The following is a 15,140-nucleotide window of genomic DNA, read 5'->3' as shown; positions in this document are numbered from 1 at the left end:
TTATTTAAAAACAAACTAGCACTTGCACCAGAGCACTGAACATACTTTTAGTTGCTCGTTGTTTGAGAAGAATGCACTTCTAATTTCTGATGACATCTCGCTCCTGTTCCTGTCAAGTTTGAATGCATTTAGAGTTGCTTTGGACAAACAATGGATGTAATGGGACACTGTTGGGGGAATCACGTTTACTTTTCTTGTGAAGGGAATGGCAATAGAAAACTCAGAGGCAGATATGTACGCTCGTGGTTAAATAAAACCCAAATTGTCTCCATTGCCTGTTAATATTTGCTTGCAATGCTTCGTAAAATCCCCCTTGCCTGCCTTCCTCTCACACGGTGATTTGAGTTTATGTTAGTCCTAGTGAGCACAAACATTAGGCTGTGCAGTACGACTTCTGTGGCTGCCACTTAACAATGCTGGAAGGGTTTAGTGTGGTTGCGTTTGTGCTTATTACCCATTATTCGACAGTCTTTCTCATCTCTAGAGTGACTCTGTAAATGAAGCACTTTATTGAAAAAGATAAACGCCTGTCGCAGCACATAGACTTTGCAGGTAGTAATAATTCACTCCATTAATTCTTTTCAGACTGCAACCTTGCTCATTTGTTTTCCAGTCAAAGTGGAATGAATGGCTGAGGGAACAGATAAATGTTTTACAATGAGGTTTACACTGAAAACTAAAGGGTCTTTGTAAAGGAAGGAGCATTTGAAATACTATAAATCCCAGTATGCACATTGACCAAAATGTCAAAGTATATTTTCTATATGCTTTAGCTGTCATGGTTATCCTATCCCAACTCCTATAAAGCTGCCTTATTTTCAACATGGGTAGTTCAGTATTATTTTCAACATGGCACACGGGTCAAGCACACAATGCACTCCATGTTCAAGTGGTTTGATACTTAAGAACACTGTTACTTGGTTACAAACAATAAAATGGATGTCACTAAGCACCTTTCTTTTTTACAACTGGTGACTGATTTTGTGTTTTCTGCATGTCAGTGTCATGCTAGGGCAGTGCCTAAAATGGGCCAATACTCACCAGTACTGAGTACCGGCACTTGTTGTTGTCCACATGAGTACCCTTAATTTTTAATTGTTGTTAACAGTATTATTAATGGGATGATATTTACACCAAAATAGGCTATATATCATGATTTATTGGGGAAAACCAAGCAATTATATTAAAAATCAGACATTCAGCACCCCCATATAGCGCAAATGGAATGATCCTTTTGTTTGATAACCACATTTTCAGACACTGCCATGATTCAGCTGTGAGATTGGCAGTTGAATCAAGCTCCTTAGAAAGAATCGTTGCATAGTTGACTATTTAGGGTCACCCCTACGTGATATACGTGTGAATATAAATATATCCAAGACACATGCAATGATCATATCAAGGAACTGCTGAATTAGGGTACTGGGCACCTTTTTTGGACCAATTCAGGCACTGATGCTAGGGTCAAAACAAAAGGCAGCCTAGACTCAAATGGGAGATATCTAGCTGTCCGTAATTCCCCATAAACTGATATGAATGTGTTTTTTCCTCTCAGCTGTTATTTCCAGTCCATATGATATGACATGGACACAACGTAAGCCTTGGTTTTTAATCAGGTTTGCTCAGATTGTAAATACACTGTATGTCGTGCACAAATATAAGGTGGTGGTGAGGATTATCAAATGCGCTGTGCTGAGAAGACTTTGTCCACTTTCATCGGTTTACAGCTTATTTGATTGCATGTTAGTTTTAGTTTGTCTTAACTGCATAAATGTTTGAGTTCACAAACCAACGATCCGTGTAGTTTTAAGTAATTAAACAAAGTAATAGTGGCTTCATTATTAATTAAAACTAAACCACAGGAGTTCATGATACATTATGCATTAGATTAGATCCATAATGAGTCCTGTATTAGTTTAGCATTAATTAATCATAAGGTATGTACCCTTGACATTAAGGGCCCTATTTTAACGATCTTAAACGCAAGTATCAAACACCAAACGCAAGTAGCTTTGTGGGCGGATCTCGGGCGCTGTTGCGGGATAAATGACTCAGGCGCCCGACGCAAATCTAAAATGGGTTTGTCTGAAGTAGCTACATTACTCATAGGTGTGGTTTGGGCGTAACGTGCAATAAACCGTTCAGAGCGTTATCTCACATTCCCTTTAAAAGCAGGCGCGCTTGTTCCATGGCGGATTGCTATTATAATGGCGGATTTGCTAGGCGCACGCTCTTAATACATCCATGGGCGCACGCCAGGAGCGGTTCACCGCCGAGGAGACCGACGTTTGCTATTGATTTTTCTTTTTGACAAAATGTAAATAAAGAAATGAAAGAAAAAACATACTTTCCGATGTTTTGGGCTCACTCTCACTGAATCACGAGGTTATGAATGCATGGTGATATTTTTGCAATGTAGTCTAACATTAGACCGAGATGACTTCACTATACACGATGCAGCTCTTCTGTCTCTCCTCTCCCGTGCTGCTGCTGGGGTATTTGGTTTAAGTGGCATCGGCCCATGCAGTTCAACATCACATCTCCTTAAGTCCTCTAATATTTCCTCATTTATGTCATCAACACATTCTTGATTCATGGAAATGTTGTGTAAAATAAGTTCATACTTTTCCTTGTATTTATGTATGGTTTGCAAAAATGTATTTATGTATGGAGCGCAAGTTCATTCCCTAATTTACCGACGTGAGTCTGTGGAGGGAAAAGTCCGCTGTGCGTCGGGAGCAAAATAGGAATGATACATGCGTCGGTGTACAAAGTCAATTGCGCTGGGTGCAAGACAGGGCCAGTGTCCTTCCATCTTTCTGCTGTGTCTGATAGGAGCTGTTATTAACGTATTAGCTGTTATGATTTCAAGTGGAGCCATGTATAAGGATAAATAATGGCGATAAGGATTTAAATCAACTAAAGACCTGAGTTTGACGTTTATTGACTACTAAATGATTATTGTTGACAATGGTTTTCAATTTAAAATATCTCAGTTCTTTAAATTCAGTGGTATTTCAATGTCTACATGAATTATTCAGTAGTGATTAATGTGGTATATTAAGATTTAATAGTCAATTTAATGCTGTGCAATAAAAAAAAAAAAAATCTGATCTAAACATTCAAGGCAGGTCAAAAAACAAATCAGGTTTCTCAAATTGGCTTGGTCATATTCAGACACTACAGACTGTTTTCCATCCACACAGTTAATTACTCATTGCTCAGCAAGAGTGTTCAAGCTGAAACGACATAATTCCTGACTCATGACACTCTCTGGCCCTGTTGGGGAGTTTAATCAATAGCTCTCACAGCCAGACACTGAAAGGATTTTAACTGAACCACAGGTAATGGCTGTTGACACCAATGCCACAGAAACGTCTGTCCACGAAGAAATCTTCTAAACAGCAACAATATGTCTTGCAAACACAAAACAAGCCTCCCTCCCACTTTAGGACTCTACCTACCTGTGCTCCAGTTTCTTGCGATTCACACACATGGCCCTCTGGTAGCCCTGAGCGACGCACACCTTATGGTGACTGCACTTCACATTCTGGCACGGGTCCTTGGTGGTGTCCACGGCTGCAAGCACAAAGCAACAACACTCAAAATCACCAGAGGTATCAATCACCGTTGAGGTGTTTTGCTTTAATTCTCTACTTTTGTCACCTCCTTGAGAAAAATAAAGAGCTTCTGGCTGTTTTTTGGGAGCATATGTTCAACAGATTGATAGCAGCAGCAACAACAAAAACAGAGAAACGTAGCTATTTTATGTGCTGCATGATCATTAGCATTTACACCTTTTAAAATGATCTTTCGTCCTCTCCTTTCAACACGGTTGTATGCAATAAAAAATCATCAAATGTGTAATGAAAAATATTCTAGCGGTGTACACAAATGAGTCCATTGATTTTATAGTCAGCAGTGCTGAAAACATGGAAACCTAGCTGTCATTAGCGAGGCAGCCTGTTGTCAATAGCACTGCCTGCAGTCTCCAATGGCTGGGTGTGATTGCCAGAAAGCCTGACAGCACTGATTGAGCATCTCTTTCTCTTGGCTCGTCACATCTCACTTCCCCCATGTCAACTTATCACTGGCTCTCACCGTCTTACCTTTTTTCTCTCTCTCACACACACACACACACACACACACACACACACACACACACACACACACACACACACACACACACACACACACACACACACACACACACACACACACTACATCTTTGTCTGACATGTTCCCTTTCTTTATATCCTCTTCCCTCCCTCCCCAGCATCTCCCTCTCTATCTTTGGAGAGTCGAACTCTTCAATGCCACCCTCTTTTCCACTCATAGACTGAGATGGAAATAGCACCATGTCCTTCACCTTCCTCAGCCTGTGGTCAATGCCAACTGAAACTGGATGTCACACCGTCCCGGCCCATTTGCTACCTTACCGGAGAGGCCTCGGAAAACTCACAGGCTCAGATAAATTTAAGAGTGAGTGGTAAGTGGCGAGCAGTGGTCGGCAAGAGATATTTAAGCTGTGAAATCCTGAGTCAGCTTTAAGCAGCTGCTTTGTAGTCAACACGGTCAACAGACGAGGTGCTGCCAGGCAGATTTACTGCAAATCCAGAGACTAGGTGATAATTTGATGCTACAGCAGGGAGGTACGGGGGAACAGTGGATGACAACGCTTACAGAATCCAAAAATGTGATGCTGTGTGCCTGTGGTGTTTTTGTTCTACAAGACCAAGTATGATACTGAGCTGGTGACTGGAGTTTACAAAGAGCCGAAGTCCTGCACCACTTCCTACATGGCTTGTGATTCATGATACTTTGTTCCACAATGCATTTTTAATATGGAAGTTACGTGTTTGGTCCTGTTGGTTTGTCTGTTAGGACAGCAGGGTATCTCATAGCCTCATTCAAACAAGGTTCTGAGGGACTTAGCCCCCATTTGTGTTCTTCGCAAACCTGTAATCAAAAATGTAATCATTTGATGGATTTTCAATGAATAAATGTTGCAAAACACCATTGCAAAAGTAAACAACTCTGTAAACAGCCTGGGTGCAGTTACTCTTAAACATTGCAAGATGTTTTAATATTTCAACAATTTTCTGTTAAAGTTCTGCACTTGCATGAATACAAATATGGCATGTTCATCACATGTATGTGCATTTTGATGCATATCTGGATACGGATGCAAATTAAACATTTGTAAACATTTTGTAATTATTAATACTACAAATAAAGAGGACTGTTCAGCTTTGGCGAAGGTATATCTTTTCAGTTTTTTGTCACTGCACGTAGATTTTGTTACGTATTAGTTTTTTTTAAAGGCTGAAACATGATACTGGGGCTGTGTGCCAAAAATTACTAGCAAGTACAGTACAAAATTATCAAAAAAAATCCCACAGTTCATCTTCACATAAATATTAAGAAACCTGTGCTGTATGAGCAACCAATGTTCATAAAACAAGGTCTATGGAGCAGAACAGCTGTGTTAGAACAGAAATAAGCTAGAAGCTCCTAAAAAGCTTGACCCATATCAGTGGCAACAACTAGTAAATAGTCAATAAGAAAAGAAATCAGCATGAGCGATAGCAAGGGATTGTTTTTTGCCGTCTATTAGAATTGAATTACAAATACGTTTATCTAGAATCTCATAAAAAATGCAAGACGTAGACTCAGCAGAGAAGCTCAAAGACAAAGACAACTGAATGAAACTTCAAAGTCATTCGATATAAAATGTTTTGGGACCACTGACTTTTATTCACCTCATCTGTTCCAACAGGTATTCTGCTCTGTCATAGTTTAACCCTAGTAACAATATCTAGACTATACCACCGCTATTTCTCTTTTGATTTTAGACATAAACCTCCCCAAAATTCCCATCGAACTGTTACCATACATCTCATTTTGAGTATTCATTTATAATAAAGAGAGCAAAGACATCAGTTCTCTTTAGTAAAACTCATCACTCGTTTTTCCTCAGGCTATCTTCTGGTTTATCTTACAGAGACTGTTACTGTGTATTTTGTTGGTGGTTTCTATCAGAGTGCAAGGTTTAACATTTCATTTTGATAACACCAGTTCCAGTCATGGACCATGAAGCTTTATGGGAGCTTTTTTTTAGAGGTGTAATATAGCTTTAACTATTACCACTTTCTTCGGTGCCATTTTATTATTGTAGACTGTGCAGTGAGTCGTGCGCTACTGCACCAGTATCAAGGCTCTGAGGACTTAGCCCCCATTTGTGTTCTTCGCAAACCTGTAATCAAAAATGTAATCATTTGATGGATTTTCAATGAATAAATGTTGCAAAACACCATTGCAAAAGTAAACAACTCTGTAAACAGCCTGGGTGCAGTTACTCTTAAACATTGCAAGATGTTTTAATATTTCAACAATTTTCTGTTAAAGTTCTGCACTTGCATGAATACAAATATGGCATGTTCATCACATGTATGTGCATTTTGATGCATATCTGGATACGGATGCAAATTAAACATTTGTAAACATTTTGTAATTATTAATACTACAAATAAAGAGGACTGTTCAGCTTTGGCGAAGGTATATCTTTTCAGTTTTTTGTCACTGCACGTAGATTTTGTGTATTAGTAAAGGCTGGAAACATGATACTGGGGCTCGTGTGCCAAAAATTACTAGCAAGTACAGTACAAAATTATCAAAAAGAAAATCCCACAGTTCATCTTCACATAAATATTTAAGAAACCCTGAAGCGTATGAGCAACCAATGTTCATAAAACAAGGTCTATGGAGCAGAACAGCTGTGTTAGAACAGAAATAAGCTAGAAGCTCCTAAAAAGCTTGACCCATATCAGTGGCAAACAACTAGTAAATAGATAATAAGAAAAGAAATCAGCATGAGCGATAGCAAGGGATTGTTTTTTGTCGTCATTAGAATTGAATTACAAATACGTTTATCTAGCATCTCATAAACAACTGTAAGACGTAGACTCAGCAGAGAAGCTCAAAGACAAAGACAACTGAATGAAACTTCAAAGTCATTCGATATAAAATGTTTTGGGACCACTGACTTTTTATTCACCTCATCTGTTCCTAACAGGTATTCTGCTCTGTCATAGTTTAACCCTAGTAACAATATCTAGACTATACCACCGCTATTTCTCTTTTGATTTTAGACATAAACCTCCCCAAAATTCCCATCGAACTGTTACCATACATCTCATTTTGAGTATTCATTTATAATAAAGAGAGCAAAGACATCAGTTCTCTTTAGTAAAACTCATCACTCGTTTTTCCTCAGGCTATCTTCTGGTTTATCTTACAGAGACTGTTACTGTGTATTTTGTTGGTGGTTTCTATCAGAGTGCAAGGTTTAACATTTCATTTTGATAACACCAGTTCCAGTCATGGACCATGAAGCTTTATGGGAGCTTTTTTTTAGAGGTGTAATATAGCTTTAACTATTACCACTTTCTTCGGTGCCATTTTATTATTGTAGACTGTGCAGTGAGTCGTGCGCTACTGCACCAGTATCAAGGCTCTGCAATCTACTTTATGTGTAAGTTTAATAACAGAAAATGTGGATCTGAATCTGGATACAATATACTCATTCAGTGACGAAGCATTATATGCACATCTAATATCTGTCCAGGAATAGCATGGCTCTGCTTGATTTTTGGAGAATATCCTTTCTAGGAATATTATTATTTTTGGATTATTTCATAGCTATTTAAATTGCTGCAAATCCACCTGTAGATTAAATGTCATCAAGTTTTGCAGGATCGTTGATACTGAATGTGCACATGTCATCTACGTGTGGTTTCAATTGCACTAAATCCAAACGTTTTTGTGATTTATGTCCAAATGGCCATGTCTTCAAGAATTTGATGACCAATAACAGAAAAACTGGAATAGAAAAGGCCAAATAACAGTTTTTTTAGGCTAATATTTAGTGAAGAGTAGTGAAAATCCACCCCTGTCTCACCCTCTAGTGTACAGTTGATTTTTAGAGCTTTCCTTTTTAGCGAGAGTGAATCAAAACGGTCAAGTTGTGGGCCAGAGAATAAAATAAAAACGAGTTGAAGAACAATAAAATGCTCATTGGAGCTGAGGGGTAATAGTTCCCTGTTTGTCACTACGAGCGACCCCTTTCACATTTACATTACAGTCAATTGGTCCCTTGTAAATATAAAAATGTTGATTATAGCAGCTTTGAATTAAACAGTGGTGTCTTATACTGATAAATTAATTTTAAGTAATCCAGGAATCAAAAGAAATTTGCTTCTACGCCTCACAGTTCAGGGGGTTTTAGTCAAAATACAGAGAACTTTATAAACAGCCATATGTTAGGGCTCTTGGATGTGCATCCACAACCTAAAAACTCACTTTAAAATATACTTGTTAATTGCTTTACTGTATGTTGCCACAGAAACACAGCTTGGTGTTTTAGATGGTGATGTGCGGCTCTCTCATTGCTCCCATGTTCAGTGTTTTAAGATATCAAGTCTGCCTCCAAGCAACAGCTGAAGACCAAACACGTTCCTCAAACTCCTACATACTGAAAATGAAATCCAAACACAAGATTTAGTTTGCATTAACGATCGTTAAGTATATTTTCCACCTTGCATGCTCTGCTGGTCGTTCTTTACATTGTGCTACATTGACATTTCAGTGCAGGGCCCGGATTTTAAGGGCCATTATGGGTCTTAAATCCGCCTGTAATCATGTCAACAAAGGTGATGGGACTGCACCGAGCAAAAGTGCAATCTCTCTGAGATTATTATTGTTATGGCGGCATCAAAAAACTAATATAACATGGCTGCTTTCTCATCCGCGATCAGCTTTTTCCCTCACCTGTCTGTGAGTTCTCCTCTATGCATGACAGCTTGCAGTTGGACAGGATCCTGCATTTTTTTTTTTTTTAATAAAATAAAAAATAAATTCAATAAAGTACTTTAGTGGTACTGGAATAAAAAAGAAAAGAAAAAGAAAATCCGCAGAAGACCTGCCAAGAAAAAGTAGCACCCGTCTGAAACCGAAAAGATAAAGCTCTGATGAATACTAAAAGCATAAGAAAGTACATTAGTGCATCCCTGTGGAGGCTGGGGGCATTGAACCCGAGTGGACAATGTTCAAAGTTTCCATTGCTGAAGCTGCGGTGAGGAGCTGTGGTCTTAGGGTCTCGGTAACCCACGAACACCGTGGTGGACAACGGTGGTCAGGGAAGCCGTCCGACTGAAGAAGGAGTCTTTCCGGGATATGTTATCCCAGGACTCCGGAGGCAGTTGCAATGTACCGAAGGGCTGCAGCCTCTACCGTGAAAGAGGCAAAGCAGCGGGTGTGGGAGAAGTTCGGAGAAGACATGGAGAAGGACTTTTGGTCGGCACCAAGGTGCTTCTGGAAAACCGTTCGCCACCTCAGGAGGGGGAAGCGGGGAACCATCCAAGCTGTGTACAGTAAGGATGGGACGCTGTTGACCTCAACTGAGGAGGTAATAGGGCGGTGGAAGGAGCACTTTGAGGAACTCCTAAATCCGACTAATACGCCCTCTATGGTAGAGGCAGAGCTGGAGGATGATGGGGGATTGTCGTCAATTTCCCTGGTGGAGGTTGCTGAGGTAGTTAAACAACTCCACAGTGGCAAAGCCCCAGGAATTGATGAGATACGTCCAGAAATGCTTAAGGCTCTGGGTGTGGAGGGGTTGTCTTGGGTGACACGCCTCTTCAACATTGCGTGGAAGTCTGGGACGGTGCCTAAGGAGTGGCAGACCGGGTGGTGGTTCCCCTTTTAAAAAGGGGGGACCAGAGGGTGTGTGCCAATTACAGGGGTATCACACTCTCAGCCTCCCGGTAAAGTCTACTCCAAGGTGCTGGAAAGGAGGGTTCGGTCGATAGTCGAACCTCAGGTTGAAGAGGAACAATGCAGATTCCGTCCTGGTCGTGGAACAACGGACCAGATCTTTACTCTCGCAAGAATCCTGGAGGGAGCCTGGGAGTATGCCCAACCGGTCTACATGTGTTTTGTGGATCTGGAGAAGGCATATGACCGGGTGCCCCGGGAGATACTGTGGGAGGTGCTGCGGGAGTACGGGGTGAGGGGGTCCCTTCTCAGGGCCATCCAATCTCTGTACGACCAAAGCGAGAGATGTGTCCGGGTTCTCGGCAGTAAGTCGGACTCATTTCAGATGAGAGTTGGCCTCCGCCAGGGCTGCGCTTTGTCACCAATCCTGTTTGTAGTATTTATGGACAGGATATCGAGGCGTAGTCGGGGTGGAGAGGGGTTGCAGTTCGGTGGGCTGGGGATCTCATCGCTGCTTTTTGCAGATGATGTGGTCCTGATGGCATCATCGGCCTGTGACCTTCAGCACTCACTGGATCGGTTCGCAGCCGAATGTGAAGCGGCTGGGATGAGGATCAGCACCTCTAAATCGGAGGCTATGGTTCTCAGCAGGAAACCGATGGAGTGCCTTCTCCAGGTAGGGAATGAGTCCTTACCCCAAGTGAAGGAGTTCAAGTACCTTGGGGTCTTGTTCGCAAGTGAGGGGACAATGGAGCGGGAGATTGGTCGGAGAATCGGCACAGCGGGTGCGGTATTACATTCAATTTATCGCACCGCTAGACGTAAAAGAGAGCTGAGCCAGAAGGCAAAGCTCTCAAATCTACCGGTCAGTTTTTGTTCCTACTCTCACCTATGGTCATGAAGGCTGGGTCATGACCGAAAAGAACAAGATCCAGGGTACAAGCGGCCAAAATGGGTTTCTCAGGAGGGTAGCTGGCGTCTCCCTTAGAGATAGGGGTGAGAAGCTCAGCTATCCGTGAGGAGCCTCGGAGTAGAGCCGCTGCTCCTTCGCGTCGAAAGGAGCCAGTTGAGGTGGTTCGGGCATCTGGTAAGGATGCCCCCTGGGCGCCTCCCTAGGGAGGTGTTCCAGGCACGTCCAGCTGGGAGGAGGCCCCGGGGAAGACCCAGGACTAGGTGGAGGGATTATATCTCCAACCTGGCCTGGGAACGCCTCGGGATCCCCCAGTCGGAGCTGGTTAATGTGGCTCGGGAAAGGGAAGTTTGGGGTCCCCTGCTGGAGCTGCTACCCCCGCGACCCGACCCCGGATAAGCGGACGAAGATGGATGGATGGAAAAAAGGAAATTAGTTTCAACTGGATTTGCAATTACTGTCATCTTTGAAGACTTTTTTATGCCCTTTGATTTAATTGGTGGTCGCTGTGTTAAAGCAGCCTGCAGCTTTTATTTAACTCCAATGATGCTATGAAATGATTTCATTATAATTAGAGAGGATGCAACACCTCCAATTCTTCTTTATAACACATAATGTCTAAATCATTTTGTTGTTAAAGTTGTTGAATGGAAGCATAATCAAAGTCACAGTCAACATGCTTCTCGGGGTATAAGGGAAGTTTGATTTATCGGCTAAAATAAAATATGTCAAAGACTAATATTCCAGCTCTTTTGCTAAATCAGAGCAGTAGGCACCTTATAGTTTTGAAATGGCCTGCAGAGTCGAGCTGACGTCTCAATCAGCTCACTGGAGGTGTCTGAGGTCTCCTATTAGGGCTTTTGTTCTATCCAGAACTTGCATGTACAGTACACCTTGTCGGAGTTTCTGCTGTCTTGTTCAATTTTCAATGAAGAAGACCTTGATCAATTAACTCTGCAGAATTAGTCCCAGTGGGAGTTGGGACGGGGATGAAATCAATGGTATTCAAATGAGCATCGCCCACACTACAGCAAGCGAGGCGTTTTCTTGAGACTACATTAGTTATTCTCCCTGTTGTATGAACAGATGACTGGGATAACGTCTTCTGCTAATTCTTCTCACATCTTTCTCCTTTGAGGCAAGTCTTCAATGTCTTTCAAGTGAGGCAGTGAGGCAGTGTGGGTGTGGCGCTACACCCGACCTCCCACACTCACCTCGCAACAGGAACACACTGCTAACCCTAATGGCCTGCTTGATTGGCTACAACATGTATGAATAGTATCTTTTTAACCTGATCTGTGAAATGATTCCTACTTCATTACCACCACAGAACAGTTAGCATTTGACTAGCTTAATCCACAGTTCAGATAAAGTGTGATTGTTATCGCCGAAAAAACCACAGGTTCAGGTGAACTGCAGCCAAATATTTAGGCTACCGGAAATGACAAATTTGTTTCAATTGTTGATTTGCTTTTGTTTCTTGGGAATAAAATACCTCTTGTTTTTATATAGGGATTATGAGTCAAGTTTTTATTTATAGGCTACTTGTGTTTGTGATTATCAAATATCACTGATTATTACTCTTTAAGTCATATTGTGGAATAATACAACAAAATACTCCCTCATGATTTCTTTTCTCTGAAAACGGTGCTAATGAGTGTGGCGAGAGTGAATCGAAACAGTAAAGTTGCGGGCCACAATAGCAAAACAATAAGCTGAAAGACGCTAAAATGCTCCGTAGAGCTTAGGGTAACTGAGAAGCTGTGTGATAATTATCTGTGGGTTTATCACTAGAAGCAACCTCCTTCACATACATGTAGTCATGTGATCCAATGTCATATACAAATATTATTTAATATTATTTCCTAGGACCTCGGGTAAACCAAGCAACGTTGGTTACAGCGTCTTCTTGTGGCAGTTCGATGATCTCTGTAATCTCTGAGTTTGTAGCACGGCTGGGCTTCAAACCTCAGTTTGTGAAGACACAGCAGTCAGGTTTCACACCATCAGCGGTTCTGGCGAGCAATACACTTCCTACAACCAGCATACAGCACATTGTCCCTGGGAAGACACACTGTTGAACGTTTGGCTCAATACTAAGTTTTTTTTTTAAAGATTATTTTTTGGCCATTTTAGGCCTTTATTATACAGGACAGCTGGATATGTGAAAGGAGAGAGAGAGGGGGAATGACATGCAGTAAAAGGCCGCAGATCGGAATCGAACCTACGGCTGTTTCGTCAAGGACTGAACCTTAGTTCTTGGGGCGCACGCTCAACCAGGTGAGCTATCCAGGCACCCCGATACTATGATTTTTTTTGACTCAATTTGGAAGATTATGAAACGTTTGCACTCTCTCAGTGTTTTTTTTAATATCATTTTTAATTTGTTAAATACCAAAAAAACATTTGACTGAAATAACAATATTCACCATTTTCACATGGTCGTCCTCCCTCCTCCACAGCTGACTTTCTAATGGTAAGATATATATTTCCAACTTGAAACAGACCCCATGGAGGTATATGGAGCCTGGTGGGAGTTCGGAGTTGAGCCCTCAGCAACAAAGGCAATTATAGCAGACTTTTCAAACTAATGGATCCGTCTGAAGGCTCAGACTCTCCTTTCCTGAGTCAAAACTGTGTTCTCACCCTTCACAAGCTCTGACACTCCAGACCAGCGCTCACCACACACTGGATGACCTCAGCCAACTGCTGCAATTAAGAAAAGGCAGCACTTCGATAATGTGCGGCACACTATTTCATTATGTAGAGCAGATGTATAAAGGCGGACAGCACTTAGCATTGATTATGCTGGTAGAATATGAAATAAAGCAGTTTTTTTTATTTGCAGCAGAACTGGCTGTAAGTCAAGCCATTTAAATATTAATAGTCTTGCAAACTGTCTCTGCATATAGAACAGTAGCATACACTCAGGCTGTAAGTGGAAAACACACAAAACTTGAAATGAAACCACACAGCGATCCTGATGTGTCCATAAAAATCTTTTCTAATCAGATAAAATCAGACTTACTTTCATCAGAGCCCATGTTCTCCTCCATGTTTTTGATGTAGTCATCCTGGAAAGAAAATATATTTGCATTAATGGGTTAAATAATTCATGTTAAGCAACACAATGGAGGAAATATGCTCTTGAACCCATGCTTAATGAGATTTCAGAAGAGCATAAATAATGGAGGAAGATAACACAAATGTTGCTACACACCATGAATGACAGTTTCAATGTGAGTATGATTTTAGCAATTCAAATATATTCAGCTCTTATGTTGAATAGATGGGTTTTAAAAAGTTAATTATCATATTGCAAAACCTTCAGGATTTATCTTTATTTCGATCTTTAAGTTAAAATAAATACTTAAACTAGAAACAGAAGTGTAACCAAGTGCTTACACAGCCACAAAATAATGACTCAATGTCAAAAAAGAGATTATATTTACCACTCGTGCATGTCATTCATGGCTATCGCTGTAAAACTTTGTGCTTTTGCTGATGACATTCATTTATACTTTCCAAAAAAATCTTAAATTCCATTAAGTGGTGGATAACAGTGTCTGTCAGGATAATAACATACATGTCCAGTCAAATTCTCTTTGAGCAACTAAACATTTCTTTTTTTACTTATTTGCATCTGTTTTTGATATATGTTGCAGTTCTACTTTTTCCCTTAATGCTGCTGTGTCCTTTATCTGCTCAGTTTATTGTGCTGCTGACACCTAATTTCCCCTCTTGGGGATAAAGGCTTCTCTTATCTTTGTTTCAGATTTATGTTTTGAACAACACACTAAAAAGTAGTAGTCTTGTTCTGTCTAGTTTTAACCTTTAAGTGCACTGCTAGATGTGATGCACAGCTACATTTCAGAATGGTTTTCATATGAGCCAGTGAGTAGCCTCCTGACTGTTCCTCACCCTGAGGAGATCAGGCTAGCGGACTTATGTCCTCTTTATTACAAATGACTCTAAAAAAGACATTTGTATCCCAAGGGGATGAATAACGTATTTGTCTGTCTGTCTGTCCACCACAAGGATTTCTTTAAATATCCTTGAAGTGTCCAAAAAACTTTGTTTTTTTCTTAGTTTTTTATTTATCCATTTAAGCATTACATTTATTTGATTGTTGACAGTATATTATTATTGTAATATACTGTTACTGTCAAAAGTTTGGAGTTTGGAGATTTTTAGATCTCAAGAAGGGAATAGTTCAACCTTTTGGGAAATACGCTTTTTTTTGTCTAGAGTTAAATGAGAAGATTGATACCACTCTAATGTCTGAGAGCAGTATCGATCTTCTCATCTAATTCTAAAGAAAGTGAGTAAGCATTTTTCCCAAAATGTCAAACAGTTTCTTTAAGTGTTGTAATAAAATTATTGTGGTTGTTGTTGCTGTTGTTGTAGATGTAGCCTCTAACATTAAGTAAACTGCACATAGCAAGACCCACATATA

The 15,140-nt window shown here is 40.6% G+C and overlaps 1 protein-coding gene across 1 annotated transcript in view; it reads right to left on the bottom strand.

Moving 5' to 3' along the window:
* Positions 1-15,140, bottom strand: part of LOC144535868 (testican-2) — a 51,912-nt gene that overhangs the window by 8,950 nt on the left and 27,822 nt on the right. Inside the window, exons 4-5 of the mRNA XM_078278614.1 lie at positions 13,713-13,758; positions 3,465-3,579 (exon numbers count right to left, since the gene is read on the bottom strand). Coding sequence (XP_078134740.1) covers positions 3,465-3,579; positions 13,713-13,758 — 161 coding nt within the window. The remainder of the gene's footprint in view (positions 1-3,464; positions 3,580-13,712; positions 13,759-15,140) is intronic.

Source organism: Sander vitreus, chromosome 21 (genome assembly GCF_031162955.1).
Source record: "Sander vitreus isolate 19-12246 chromosome 21, sanVit1, whole genome shotgun sequence".
NCBI lineage: Eukaryota > Metazoa > Chordata > Actinopteri > Perciformes > Percidae > Sander > Sander vitreus.
The sequence above is the reverse complement of the archived record's forward strand: the minus strand, read 5'-3'. Positions and strand labels throughout refer to the sequence as shown.